A 14,619-nucleotide genomic window follows, 5' to 3' on the forward strand; every position below is an offset into this window, starting at 1 on the left:
CGATTTTTTTTTATCGATGGGATGTTTTTAACTATGCTCATGAATGACACCCAACTAAAACTGTACTTGTCTTTACCAACTTGTCAATCTTAAGTTTTGCTTCTTTGTCTAAACATGTTAATGGCAAATAAATAAAAATCCTCGTTTTTAATTATGAATCGTGGTTTTACGGCTAACCAGCCAAGTGGAAGTTTAACAACTACCGAAAAGCTAAACATTACATATAATTTGCAATTGGATTAGATGGATAAATTGATGTGAAGATTTGCGAAAAAGTTACACGTCTTCTCAGTGAGAATCGAACTCACGACTCCCCGATCTCTAGTTGGGGCGCGTTACCACTACGCCATGAGAGGACTCATGAACGCAGAAGTTAACCTGAATTCGATTTCAGCTCAATAATCACGTGGTCCTTTTTCGCAAAGTGCACCTCTTTCAGAAGAATTAGATGCCCATCCAAACACAACGCTTTCTATATATATCCAATGCCTAGCCCGAGAGCGCATTGTTTTTTAGGTATAGGAATAGCACACTACACTAGCCATACTTGTTTTTAATTATGAATCGTGGTTTTACGGCTTTATCGAGCAACGGACTCATGTTCCGTAACCGGTCGTTTGAGGACGTCGCGACCCATTGGAAGCCCACACAATAGAAACCTCAGCCAGCGCAGTTGCTGGCTAGTGTAGTGTGCTATTCCTACCTAAAAACAATGCGCTCTCGGGCTAGGCATTGGATATATATCGAAGATGATTAAAAGGAATAAGATGACCGACTTTTTATTTTTCCATACATTTTGCCGACGACACACTATTCAAGTAACACTACTGCCATCTGTTGAGTGAAAAGCGTGTAAACTTTATTTTCGGCTAAATGCAAATCATTGTGTAACGATGAGCAAGAGGAAGAAATCAAAACAAACACGCTTAAAAGAAAGATACACAGAATTGAGTACGACCAACACACAATCTGGCTCTTCTAAACCAACACAAAATTTGTGTAATGCTAAAAAATCACTCCTGTGCTGGTTTCTTTTTTTTTTCTTACTTTTTATGGAATTGAGAGATAATTGGGAATATCGAACGAACCCGTGTGGCTGTGTATCTTTTTTTAAGTGTAAATGTCATAAACGAACATTTCGACATCTGGTGGCCACTAGGAGAACATTATGTTTTAGTTGGCTTTTGACTCACCAGAGCTGCGCTGTTCGTGTCGCCTAGAAAAGGCCGGAGTCGGTTATCTTTTTCCATCTAACCATCTTTGATATATATAGAAAGCGTTGTGTTTGGATGGGCATCTAATTCTTCCGAAAGAGGTGCACTTTGCGAAAAAGGACCACGTAATTATTGAGCTGAAATCGAATTCAGGTTAACTTCTGCGTTCATGAGCAAGAGGAAGAAATCAAAACAAACACGCTTAAAAGAAAGATACACAGAATTGAGTACGACCAACACACAATCTGGCTCTTCTAAACCAACACAAAATTTGTGTAATGCTAAAAAATCACTCCTGTGCTGGTTTCTTTTTTTTTTTCTTACTTTTTATGGAATTGAGAGATAATTGGGAATATCGAACGAACCCGTGTGGCTGTGTATCTTTTTTTAAGTGTAAATGTCATAAACGAACATTTCGACATCTGGTGGCCACTAGGAGAACATTATGTTTTAGTTGGCTTTTGACTCACCAGAGCTGCGCTGTTCGTGTCGCCTAGAAAAGGCCGGAGTCGGTTATCTTTTTCCATCTAACCATCTTTGATATATATAGAAAGCGTTGTGTTTGGATGGGCATCTAATTCTTCCGAAAGAGGTGCACTTTGCGAAAAAGGACCACGTAATTATTGAGCTGAAATCGAATTCAGGTTAACTTCTGCGTTCATGAGTCCTCTCATGGCGTAGTGGTAACGCGCCCCAACTAGAGATCGGGGAGTCGTGAGTTCGATTCTCACTGAGAAGACGTGTAACTTTTTCGCAAATCTTCACATCAATTTGTCCATCTAATCCAATTGAATGCAAATTATATGTAATATTTAGCTTTTCGGTAGTTGTTAAATAAAAATCGTTAAAAAGACTAAACAAAGCGGCGCAGCCAAAAATTTTTTGATTGGAAAGATGTTGTTCCACAAAAACGACACATGCTACCATGCACTATTGTTTCGAAATAATTTCCCTGAGTGTAGCCAAAATTCCCTGAGTATTCCAGGTTTTTTCCAGGTTGAATAAAATTCCCTGATAATTACAGGTTTTCTAGGTTTTTCCATGTAGTAGACACCCTGTTATTTCCACCTATTTTGAATTTCTAACAAATCGATGATTGATAGAATACTCACCAATAACAATAGAATACATTAATGTTATTTTGGACCACTTAATCGGGCCTGGAAGCTACACGATGTGATCTGCAACATGAAAACAAGTTGTGGAGCGAATTGTTTGTTTTGTGTTTTAAATTTGAACATTTCTTACCAAATCTGGATCAATAGCGTCATGGATATATATGTATTATGATGAAACTGTTTGATATTACGCTAAAATTATTTAAAATAATAGATTTTATGTCCGCGCTGGTGCAGGGTGTCGACCCAATTTTGAAAATAAAATTCCCTGACTTTCCCTGATTTTCCAGTCATTTTCCAGAAAAATGCCAGACCATGTTGATTTGTTTGTTTGGTAAAGTTTATGTTTTGGGTCGTATGAATAAACTGAGCAATAATTTTTATGATAGTTTTGTTCAAGTTGATATGATGAAACTGAGCACTAGTGAAAAAAGCTCGCTATTTATTCACAACAGCAGCGTGGTGGTTCTGACGGTGGCAAACCACGCGACGACTGGAAGGTTAATAAACCGGTAAAAGCTGAGTAGAAGCTAAGTTAATTCTGAGTCATCTACTGACCATATTGAAATCTTCAAGTGCAAAAGTTTCTTTTGAAATTGTAGAAAACGATGTATTTGGATATTGAACTACCTCAGATATAATTTCACAAGTTTCATGCATAAAAGACAATTTTTGACACCTTCCGCAACCTGATTACACAATTTTTCATACATAAGACGTCACTCTATTAAGATTATTACTAAACTTTTTTATTGGAAGGACTTTCTTTCTGAAATTTGGCTACTTCTTCTTCAGGTAAAATTACACCATTGCCAAAAAAATTTCTTTGAAAAATGCATCAAGGAATTGAACAAAAAATTCTCAGATATTCCAATTTGAATTCTCAAATATATTTTTCGAAGTAACCCTCTAACACTTCTTTCTCCAGGAACTCTTATGATATTTCTCCCAGAACCTCCTCAAATGTTTTATCCAAATATATGACGTTAATATCACAAAGAATTATGTTTTATGAACTCTTACGTTGTTCCTCCATAAACTAGTCCAAAGATTTTAAACTAGTTTAAGAATTTTATAAATACACCTCTAGTAGGCGAATCCCGGCACGTATTTTTTTTGAAGAAAAGAAATTTTTCTTGCTGGTGAATAATGGAAGAAAATTTCTTCTCTTTGAAGAAATTGTTCACCGGAATTCACCTACAGAATTTTTTTAGTCATGATTTTTTTCCTAGAAATTAATTTAGAATTCATGGGAATATTACAGAAATACTACAAAAAAATGTTTAGGGATCACATAGACACTTTTTCCAAAATGTGTTCATTTTTTCTTAAATTTCTTCACCATGATTATTTACAGGTACCGTCGGACGGTACCAGGGGCTACTTTGGACACTCACCTTTTGTATTTAATAGCAGCGTAAATATTAATCTGAGCTATTTTGTGTCTTCAGCACTTTTATTAACCAATATATGCTCTACCACTAGGCATGATTTTTTCTTGGAACAACATCAACAATAACAGGATAAACAAGAAAACATTTCAAAAAAGCCCGAATAAATATTCACAAGGTATAAAACATTGGCTATACAAACATTGTTTGAATTTTACCCATGTCTTGGAAACTTATTGGGAGCATCACAAAACTATCGAATCGTCATGTTTCATGAAAATCTTGTGATTTGTTTTGCTTAAAATTGTTGTTTTATTAAAATAATTGATCAAAGGTGTTATTTTTGCGACTTTAATTTTATTATAATGTTTTGGTTTGTGTATTTTACAACATAAAAAAATAAAATAAATGTTTGTAAAAGTGAATAGACATAAAACACATATATTTCAATACGTACCAATGCCAAATTCACAACATAATCTCTAAAAAACTATTTTTCGTCATATTTTACATGAATTTGCAGTACAGAACAGTTGCATCCTTCAAATGCCTAAATTAAACTACTCTTAAGCCAGCTCTAAATTGCTAAGAAGCTAAAAGCATATTACAAAAGCAAACTTACTTCTTTACGATCTTGCTAAACTTTACTTCATAGATTGCGTTTTTAATGAAAATAACTTACTGGTATTAAATTAGTTATCGGTATTAATGTGATCCTTCAACATATCGTTCATATAATAGTAAGAATAGAAAAAAAAAGAGTTTTTGTACGTAACTCATTTATCATTGCAGTACCTAGTAGTTACGTCGTTCGTTTATGTCAACTTGAAAATCGAGCATTCGTAACTGATAGTTCCATTTAAGAGGAAGTTGAAAATTTAAGTTTCATACTGCAAACTGAGAATAGTGAATGACATGTTTCGTTGAAATTTGTTATATATGTGTAATTGATTCTAGCTTTGCAATGTTCTACATTAGGTTTATCAATGAAAAACGTTCCATAACATCACAGTGGACGACAATCTTTTGAATCAGTTTAAAAGTTATAAGGAAAAATCATTTCATTAGCAAATTGTGAAAATGTCCAAAGTAGCCCCTTTTTTGTCTTGAAGGACACACTTTTTTCGCTGTTCAAGCATTTTTGTTATTTATTGATGGATTTGCCTCATATTTTGCACATTTGTTACGTACATATACAACTTAAATATAGGCAAAAATTATCAACATCTATCCATAATTCTAAGAGTTACAAATCCTCAAAGTTAAAGAATGTGGAAATAATGTCAAAAGAAGCCCCGTTTGACGGTAATTTATTTTAGTTAATTTTTAGAATTCCGGTGTGATTTTTATAAATCCAAGCAACCGTTTTCCCTAAGAAATAAGCTTAATATTTTTAACGGAATGAATTCTGGAATTGAATAATGCGCTAATAATAACGTCGCGACCCATCGGAAGCCCACACAATAGAAACCTCAGCCAGCGCAGTTGCTGGCTAGTGTAGTGTGCTATTCCTATACCTAAAAAACATTGCGCTCTCGGGCTAGGCATTGGATATATATAGAAAGTGTTGTGTTTGGATGGGCATCTAATTCTTCCAAAAGAGGTGCACTTTGCGAAAAAGGACCACGTGATTATTGAGCTGAAATCGAATTCAGGTTAACTTCTGCGTTCATGAGTCCTCTCATGGCGTAGTGGTAACGCGCCCCAACTAGAGATCGGGGAGTCGACGTGTAACTTTTTCGCAAATCTCCACATCAATTTGTCCATCTAATCCAATTGCAAATTATATGTAATGTTTGGCTTTTCAGTAGTTGTTAAACTTCCTCTCGGCTGGTTGGCCGTAAACCACGATTCATAATTAAAAAACAAGTGCTAATATATGTTTTCAGATGTTCGTTTTAATGTGACGTGCCTCCAACAAGCCTCGATTTAACTCCACTAAGAATGAGTATTCAATGAGTATCTTCTATGAACTTTTTTCGGGTGTTTGTGCTAACATAAGAATTTCATGTACACTTACAGAACGCGACACGAGAACGGACATAACACATATTGTTCTTACAAACAATTAAAAAAGGATTTAAATTTCGACCGGCTTCGAGCTCGATCTAGCCCATCTACGGGACGATGTCCGACTAACCTCAAGTAATCTCACAAACTATCAAAAGATTATCAAGCAAGTTCCTTCAAATTGAATTCCTGAAATTTCTGCTTTCATGGATTTCATGGATTTACAAAGATATCTTGGATAATGATCTTCATATTATTTGGAGAACTTCCTGTATATTCTTAGAACAAAAAACAAACTGAATATATCTGTAAGTAAGCTCCTGAATAAAACCCTGAAGTAATGCTTGGATTGACGATATTTTCCTAAAATCCTGGAAAATTGAAATTGAAAAATCGAAAAAATTGACATATATCAATATTGAAGAACTTTGCGATTACGGTATTATCTATATTGTTTCCAGAAACGACATGATAAAACATTCAGGAAACATCCTGTCTTGCAGCTTTGTGCTCTGAAAATTTTGAGATTCGGTTTTCATCTTCACCTAAATACGAGAAACTTCATTTATTGTTCTCTATATTTAATTTTATCAGTTTAACTTGGATATTTTGGGCAAACTTGTAAAGACTGGCATGATTTGATGAAGTGGATTCCATTTTTTCTTCAAGATTTTGAAGAGAAGATAATAATTTGATCTAGGAAACTTTAGAACTAAATATTAATAAAGCCAATTACGCCAACTTTGAAGAAATTGTTCAGAGATCACTGTTGATGCTTTACATTTCAGAAAATTTTGGATTCTAAGAATAAGTATAGATAGAGAAGTACAGCTTACTCTCATATGCATAAAAGCGTTTTCCCAATCAACTTGTTTAAAGTTGAATATTTTTCCCTGACCTCTAGTGAAATTCCCTGACTTTCCCTGACTTTCCAGATCAAAATCGAATTCCCTGACATTCCCTGACTTTCCAGGTTTTTCCAGGTAGTCGACACCCTGTGGTGTTAATCCTTCATAAGCTGACGGAGAAAAACAGACAAGAGGATAGAGACATTATTACCACGATTTTGTGGTTTAAACTACCATGCACATGGTAAAAATGAAAACATTGTTCATTAGAAATTAACGATCTTGTATTTATCTCTAATACCGGACAATAGTGCTGTTGACTGCAAATGATAGTAAATTTCATCCACCCCTGGCAAAGTAATTTCAACAACATTGCAGTAATCGTGAAGACAAACACATTAAATTTTATCAGAATTCAGAATAGTAATTTTGAAACCCATAGAGTGGTTGTAATTACTCCAACATTAGTTTCAGTACATGATTGATTGGTGAACATTATAGAGAACACAATGACAATGGTTCGAATTATCGACCTTTGTGTATCACGTGTGGTTTAATTACTGTTTAAACCATAACGGTCAACAATTTGCGATATACTCACGATATATTTCAAGCTTACGTGTTTCATAGAAATGATTACAAATTTAATTCAATTTTCAATTTATTGATACGTGTTCTCACTATAAAATCATGTTTCCGTTAATAACTCTTAATTTAACTACACTTTGAAGTACCGGTACCAGAAGAATAGATGGGCCAACGCGGGGGGTTCCGGATGTTTTCTGTATTTGGAAAATTTCTCGATATCCCCCCTCGACTTCTTTGTGCTTGCCGCAGTAGTAGAAACTTAATGCCTGAAGGAAGAAGACTTTCTCACAATGAATCATTTTTTTTTCTCTACGTTATAGCATTGACTTTATTAAATATTTAAAAAATACTCACCGAAACAGCCATCTTTCGAGTACAGCACTTCACTGCGAATCACTCGAGCTGGAACTGGAACTGTCCGTGGACATCACTTCCACATCATCCTGCGAGGCATCTTTGTGCGACCGGGTATCCAGTGAAACCGATCCCGCCCCTGCTCCCATCGTCATGTGCAACTCGCCGGACGGATGCCACGCGAACTGGTTCTGTGCAGAGGCCGGAATGTCGGCCACTCCGCTTCCCGCTCCCGCCCCGGCCGCATTCCGTTGCATCTCGTTCAGGTTGTTCTGATTCGGGGCGTTGTGCCCGTTGATGTTGAGGTCCGATTTGCCCAGGAATCCCAACCGCATCTCGATGTCCGTCGGGTAAGGCCTCCGCAGGTCACCCTGTTGCCACGTTAACGGGGCGCAGATTGCATTCGAAGCACTGATCCGATGAGCGAACTTTATCAGCTCCTCTGAAGAGACTGGTCGCTTGACGGCTTTGTTAATACTGCTCAGCTTCTGGCGCCCCTGGAATATGGACGTGGCCAGAATGTGCTCGGCTTCCTTCAGCTGTTTCTGCAGCTGGTTGATTTCCTCATCTTGTTCCTTGACCTGTTCCCGCAATCCGTCCATCTTCTTCTCGATGCCGGCTTGTTCCGCCGCCAGCTGCAGGGTGGCCTTCAGTTCTTTGTCTTTGGATACCAGCAGTTCCACCAGCTGGCCGTGATCGGCGCTGGACATTTTCTGATGTTTCGGAGCGATGGTGTTCTCGATTAGTTCCCTAGTAACAAAAATCTTTTTGAACACAAACTACTCCAATAGCTAATTTATGAAAGCCACTTACTTGGAAATGATTTCAATATCGTCCACTATGGCCAACAGCCGCTCCTTGGTGCTGAGATGGTAGGAGGACATAGTGCACCGAATTATCTGGCTTTTTATAGAATTTAACTAAATTTACACTAAAAATCTATGGAAATTTTGTAAACTTTGTTAACTGGATCGCACAGTGTGCTAACTACGCGCAGAAAGTTATAAACAATGCCATTTTTGACATTTTGCCGACGACGACGACGCGAGAACGACCGCCGTGAAGATTAATGTGAAGCAATGATGAACTCTTGGCAGGGGTTACATCCCCGGGATTATTGAATGATCAAGAAGGGTGGTATGAACCTATGGACCAATGCACGAGTTCACGAATTTGACGTTTGGGCGGTGCCGAATTCACTGGTTTCCATGGTCACATAAATAACACGGCACCGCTTAAACGTCAACGAGTGAACGCGTGCATTGATCCATGGACCAATGCACGTGTTCACTAATTTGACGTTTGAGCGGTGCCGAATTCACTCGTTGCCATGGTCACGTAAATAACACGGCACCGCTCAAACGTCAGATAGTGAACTCGTGCATCGATCCATGGACCAATGCATGAGTTCACTAATTTGACGTTTAAGCGGTGCCGAATTCACTAGTTTCCATGGCCACCTAAATAACATGGCACCGCTAAAACGTCAAATAGTGAACCCGTGCATAGGTCCATGGATCAATGCACGCGTTCACTCGTTGACGTTTAAGCGGTGCCGTGTTATTTATGTGACCATAGGCCAGGAGAAGTGGATGAACTTGTCATTCATTTTTCTGTCAATTCTCATACAAAATCTACTTTTTCTCTGACATAAATTCACTCTAGGTGAACCACTTCCCCTGGCCTATGCATGAGTTCATTAACCTGACGTTTGAGCGGGGCCAAATTCATAGGCCAGGGGAAGTGGTTCACCTAGAGTGAATTTATGTCAGAGAAAAAGAAGATTTTGTATGAGAATTGGCTTGTTTAGGGGTATCAATTTTCTTACATATTCTGAATCTACGTCAAAAATTAAACTAGAATCCAAAGTTTAACAATTTTCCGTTACCTGGAACTATTTTTAAAACACATTTGAAATTTGTATGGAAATCACTTTTGAATCACCCCTCGGCAAATTTTACTTCGGGACAAACTGTCATTGTGTAAATTGAAATGTCATTGATTTGACGGATTGAAATCTTTTTAAATCATTTAAAATATCAACATTGAGATATTGAAGTGCAATAAAATCGTATTATACTTAGAAAGATGAGCTCTTTCGATCAAGCTGGAACAAACAGTGAATTTTTCTTCACTAAACAACCCAATTGGCTTGTTTAGGGGTATCCAGTTTTTTACGTATTCTGATTCTACGTTAAAAATGGAGTGTGAATCCAAAGTTTCATAATTTTCCGTGCCCTGGAACTATTTTTAAAACACGTTTGAAGTTAGTATGGAAATCGCTTTTGAATCACCCCTCGGCAAATTTTACTACGGGACGAGCTGCCATTATGTAAATTGAAATGTCATTGAGTCTACGTATTGAAATTTTCATTAATCATTTATAATGTCAAAATTCTGATACTGAAGCGCAATAAAGTTGTGTTATACTTTAAAAAAAATGTGATCTTTCGATCAAGCTATGAAAAACTGTAACTTTGTCATCGCTAAACAACCCAATTGACAGAAAAATGAATAACAAGTTCATCCACTTCTCCTGGCCTATTGGTTTCCATGGTCACATAGATAACACGGTACCGCTAAAACGTCAGATAATGAACTAGTGCATAGGTCCATTCGCTTCCCGGGAAAAAGTTTGTTGGTTGAACAGTGGACGTCGTCAGAAAATCGCTCTTTTTCCCGCATAGAAATTTATTGTAGCCGGAATGATTCAAATCGTATTGCAATCAATGCTGATTCTGTCACCTATTCGTTGTACATTCCATGTGTGGTCTACAAGGTATGATGAAACAGCATCAAAGTTGTAGTTATTATTTTCACAATATTTATTATAAGGTGACATGGGAGACCGTGTTATTTTCCCTATCTTTTGTCTCACTCTAACCAATTATCATCAAAACTTTGGGGAGGAAAATCTCGAGTTTAAGTGAACCGATGGAACTGAAAATTTATTGGGTTGTGCACTACATATATAGTGATACATTTTTCACGTCGATATATGGAGTGGTTCTTGGGATTTGCTTTTTCAAATGGATAGGGTGATTATGATGACGTCCCGTGCGGCCTTAAGTGATGTCCATTTATTATTCGAAATGGTCACACAATGCGCAGAATTTGCTGAACCTTAGAAGAACCATAAGTAATGATGTTCGTTTCCGACTCCAGTCTTGCAGCCGCAGCACTCACTTCGAATCCGCACAGAAAAGCACCCAGTCATGTTTGTTTGAAGGAATAGGGTCCTAAAGCCATGTCCCAATTTTAGTGCCAAACGCTTAAGTTTAGGCCAATAACACATGTTTACTCAATTTTCTAATGTTTTCCGTTGGTTTGAACCCAAAAAAACATTTTTTTATATATTGGCTTAAACTCAAATTTTGGGTGTATTTTGTTTTCCGTGTCCCTTCCGAAATGTCATATAGGAACAACCCCAGTGTTAAAACTAAAACCCCTGTGGTGTTTTTGTCGACTAAGCGAACGTCAAACATGATCTTAAGTGTCAAGGTTCATTTATGGACCCAATTTTTAAATTAAAGTTTAAACATGATAAAGCCGTTATTTGAGCGAGAAAAATTGCTAAAGTAGTTGCAGTAAGATTCTCTTTCGTGTTATTGAATAAAAACGAGGTTTCATTAAAAATTTTAGGACCCAATTATGCTTTGTAAATATTTCGGCTCAAAATCTCCCTTTTATAAATAATCAAGTTTTCTTTAAAGAAAACAATAGCTGGACTAATTGTGTAGTACAAGAGATTAAAGGCTTCGTCGGAACATTGTTTAGATGCAGGTGAGTGTTTTTCTTTTGTCTAGGTATGAAACAGCCATACATAATTAATCGAGAGTTTTTCTCTTCAGATATATCGGAATCTTTATGATGTACCCAATCGCTCTTATCGGATAGATCATCTTCAGAAAATGTAAATCCATGGACAAAACGCGCACAAGGAATCGGAAATCGGGGAAAATTAAATCAGAACTAATGGCAGAACTTTTGTGTGATGTTGAGGGGATTTGTTGGTTAAGCTCGAATGAATAAAACAAATATATATATATATATATATATATATATATATATATATATATATATATATATATATATATATATATATATATATATATGTGAATGATAATATGATTGTATCGATTACAGGAGGTCGCTAGTACTCAGGCGCTACTTGGAAAAGCACAAGGATGCAAATTTATGTAATCTAAAATCATCTGCTCCTCTGGAATACCAGTTTACAGTTAACAAAATGCTTTCAATCCAAGCTTTCCGCATCCGTAACCTGGCCTTGCGGCTGAAACAGAAGAAAACAATCCAATCCATCTTTATTCGTAACGACAAGGTCTCGGTCCGTCTGCCTGGGCAGAAGCGATATGATCCAGTTGGGGACTGCAACAAATTGCTTAGACTAGTTGGGACTAGTGTGACCAGACAGCTACCAACGATAGGCGCATCTAGTGTTGCCACATTTTTTTCGAATCTCATCTGTGATTTCGGCTGAAAAAATCTTTTTTATCTTAGGTCAACCTCCAAAAATCTTGTTAAAAATCTGTGTCGTGTAAAAATCCAAAACGTATGTGTTTAGATCGAGAAGAACCTTTGCAAACGTATACTGCTTCGCGACCAAAAATGGGTCAACCAACGTGCAAGGTTCGGGTTTTGACCAATTTCGCCGTGTCGCGAGTCACTTCGCTATAGTGCGCATCTATGCCCTCCACCGTGTGCATTATGCGCACTATTGAGAATCGAGTTGCGACGCGGCGAAGTTGGTCAAAAATCAAACTTCGCACGTTGGTTCACCCATTTTTAGTCGCGAAGCAGTATATAGTATTTAAATAGTTAAATTTTTGAGAAAAAATAAACAGAGTAATGGTATTTCTTTATATCTTTATTTACTCGTGAAATATTCTAAAATCTTAAAAAATCTTTTTTATCTCAAAAATCTGTGATCTGTGATCACAGATATCTGTAGGCAAAAACAGAAAAAAAATCGGTGTAATTACAGATAAATCTGTGTATGTGGCATCACTGGGCGCATCCAAAGCTGCGCTTTCAGTGCACACCATATTATCAGTTAAATTAACCTTATGTTACATGACATTCAAATCTTTTAACTTTTATTCCGTATAGTTGTTATTTTCTTAAAGTCGCAATATCAATTGTTGTTGTATAACCGACAGACTTACTTTAAGCACAGACAAACAGACGTAACACTTAGAACAAATTTTGATCAAAATCATAGTCATGACAACATGTACGCCCAATGCTAAAAATAGCGTGTTTGGCCGACAGGCCACCAGATGGCGGTAGTGTGTAAACGTCAAACGCGAACAAAAACGATGCTAGCGCTGCGGGTGGCGGATTGGCCACCTACCATATTTTTGAATCGGCCGTTAAAAAGGTGGTCGATGGACAATGATGAGAGTGTGACGTCTGTTTGTCAGTGCTTTAAGTTTAAATGAAATAAATACTAAATACTAAAAATAAATAAAATAAATTAGAGCGATTCCCGGGTATGAAACTGGTCGGAACCCCTCAACATTTTTGTTCACCCAAAGCGTTCATTCGGTCCGTCGAACCGTTCTGTCATTTTTCTGTCCGTCAGTTTTCTTCAGCCGTTTGTCGTGTGTGGATGTTCTTGTGCGCGTTGAAAGTGCAGAAGCGAAGATTTTTGTGAAGATTCGAAGCCACCAGAATCTTTTTTTTTTGTCTTGTGTTGCGCTTCATGAAGTTAATCTTTTGTGGCCTCACCCGGACGGCATGCATTGCTCTCGACTCGACGTTGTTCCTCAATTATTCTGACGAAGAACAAAAAGTGGTCATCATCGACAAGAGCTGAGCCAAATTGCCACCGATGAATGAGTAGTTTTGTGTTTCGCTTTTGGAAGTGCTCTGTAGACAAAAGTGTACACAGGTTCTAGTGGCCGAAGTTCAGAATAGGTATTACGCTGCAGGAAATTTGTTGTTTGTCTTGGGCGCTTCTTGGTTCGATGTGTGCGCGAAATTCTGCGGCTGGCAGTTTGCTTTTCGTCATTCGCGAGTAATCGTTTGTCGTTCCGCGAGTGAAGAAGCTGGAATCGGAAATAAGGGGACAGAAGCACTTGAAGAAGGAGTACCCGAGCGTGAAATGTCAATAAAGCAATAAAGCTGCTCGATTATCTGCTGCTGGTGACAAAAAGAAGATCCCGGGTAAATAAGAGGAATAGACAGTGCTTTTGTTTCCCGGAGGGCAGGGAAAGGTGATCCCGAGGAATTGGGTCTACGACTGACGGGGCCCTTTCTTAATCGACACGCAGGTCATCGCTGGTGCAATCATTGCCGTCGACAGTTTTTAATATGCACATATAATTATACCTTTGCATCGGATTCAAAGCGTGGAACGCCACAAAACAGACATAGCCATCCAGCACCGCCCGGAGGGAAGCTCTGTTAGAGAAGTAAAACGGCCCACCGATCGAACGGCCAAGCGAAACGCGTTCCTTTACGTAACAACCTGCGACTGTGTCGCATTATTAGCCGTCGAAAGTTAGAGGGAGATACGGAGACCTCCTTCTCTATAGGCCAGCATCTATCTATCCACTACAACTGGACGCGTTGTCCGTGAAGACCTTGGCTTTTCGGCGTTTATTATTTGAGCCAGTTTCTCAACAACAAAAACCGCGACGACGAAATCAGCGTGAAATCAGCTGCTGGCTGCGTTGGCTGTTTGGTGGCGCAAAGAGGAGACACCAAAAACAGACATCACAAAGACGAGAACTAATCGAACCGAATCATGTCGATAGAGGATCGCTTCAATGCGGCGGTGAACGTTATTCGGGGGTTGCCGAAAAATGGTAAGTTCCAATTCATAATTTATAACTCATTAAGTGCGCCTCACAGTTATAAATAATCTACAGATATTCAATGTTTTATAAAAATAGACCTCCTCGTCAGAATCATTTGAGAATCTCGCAAAACAAAATTTTCTTTATTAACTAATGATCTTTTTTAGACGTCCATCCATAAATGCATCCGAGGAATTTCCTTGGAGCCTTTTAGTCTGCTGCCATTTTAGTTTTGAATATTGCCCTATTCGTGATCAAACGTCAACATCCCA

At 37.8% G+C, this 14,619-nt stretch overlaps 2 protein-coding genes across 4 annotated transcripts in view; one reads left to right on the plus strand and one right to left on the minus strand.

Annotated features, from left to right (window-relative positions):
* Window positions 1–7,224: 7,224 nt before the first annotated feature.
* Window positions 7,225–8,575, minus strand: LOC5567595 (mediator of RNA polymerase II transcription subunit 4). Of its 3 annotated transcripts, none has more exons than XM_021857699.1 (3): window positions 8,337–8,575; window positions 7,524–8,273; window positions 7,225–7,435 (listed from the first exon to the last, which is right to left on the minus strand). In XM_021857699.1, exons 1-2 carry the CDS (start codon window positions 8,405–8,407, stop codon window positions 7,553–7,555), a joined length of 792 nt encoding a protein of 263 aa, XP_021713391.1. In that variant the 5' UTR covers window positions 8,408–8,575; the 3' UTR covers window positions 7,225–7,435; window positions 7,524–7,552. The 3 variants fall into 3 exon arrangements, with proteins under 3 accessions (XP_021713391.1, XP_021713392.1, XP_001657572.1); XM_021857700.1 differs by having other exon boundaries at window positions 7,225–7,449; XM_001657522.2 differs by lacking the exon at window positions 7,225–7,435 and having other exon boundaries at window positions 7,468–8,273; window positions 8,337–8,574.
* A 4,543-nt stretch (window positions 8,576–13,118) lies between these two features.
* Window positions 13,119–14,619, plus strand: part of LOC5567614 (acyl-CoA-binding domain-containing protein 5) — a 51,101-nt gene continuing 49,600 nt past the window's right edge. The window contains exon 1 of the mRNA XM_001657520.2: window positions 13,119–14,356. Within this exon, the coding sequence (XP_001657570.1) occupies window positions 14,296–14,356 (61 nt within the window). The 5' untranslated portion in view covers window positions 13,119–14,295. The remainder of the gene's footprint in view (window positions 14,357–14,619) is intronic.

This window comes from Aedes aegypti, chromosome 1, assembly GCF_002204515.2.
Source record: "Aedes aegypti strain LVP_AGWG chromosome 1, AaegL5.0 Primary Assembly, whole genome shotgun sequence".
Classification (NCBI taxonomy): Eukaryota; Metazoa; Arthropoda; class Insecta; order Diptera; family Culicidae; genus Aedes; species Aedes aegypti.

Bases quoted from the DNA above. Each gene is read 5' to 3' on its own strand.
- LOC5567595 (XM_021857699.1), bottom strand. From the start codon at position 8,407: ATGTCCTCCTACCATCTCAGCACCAAGGAGCGGCTGTTGGCCATAGTG. The intron at 8,274-8,336 runs GTAAGTGGCTTT...TTTTGTTACTAG, and splicing joins GATATTGAAATCATTTCCAA to GGAACTAATCGAGAACACCA.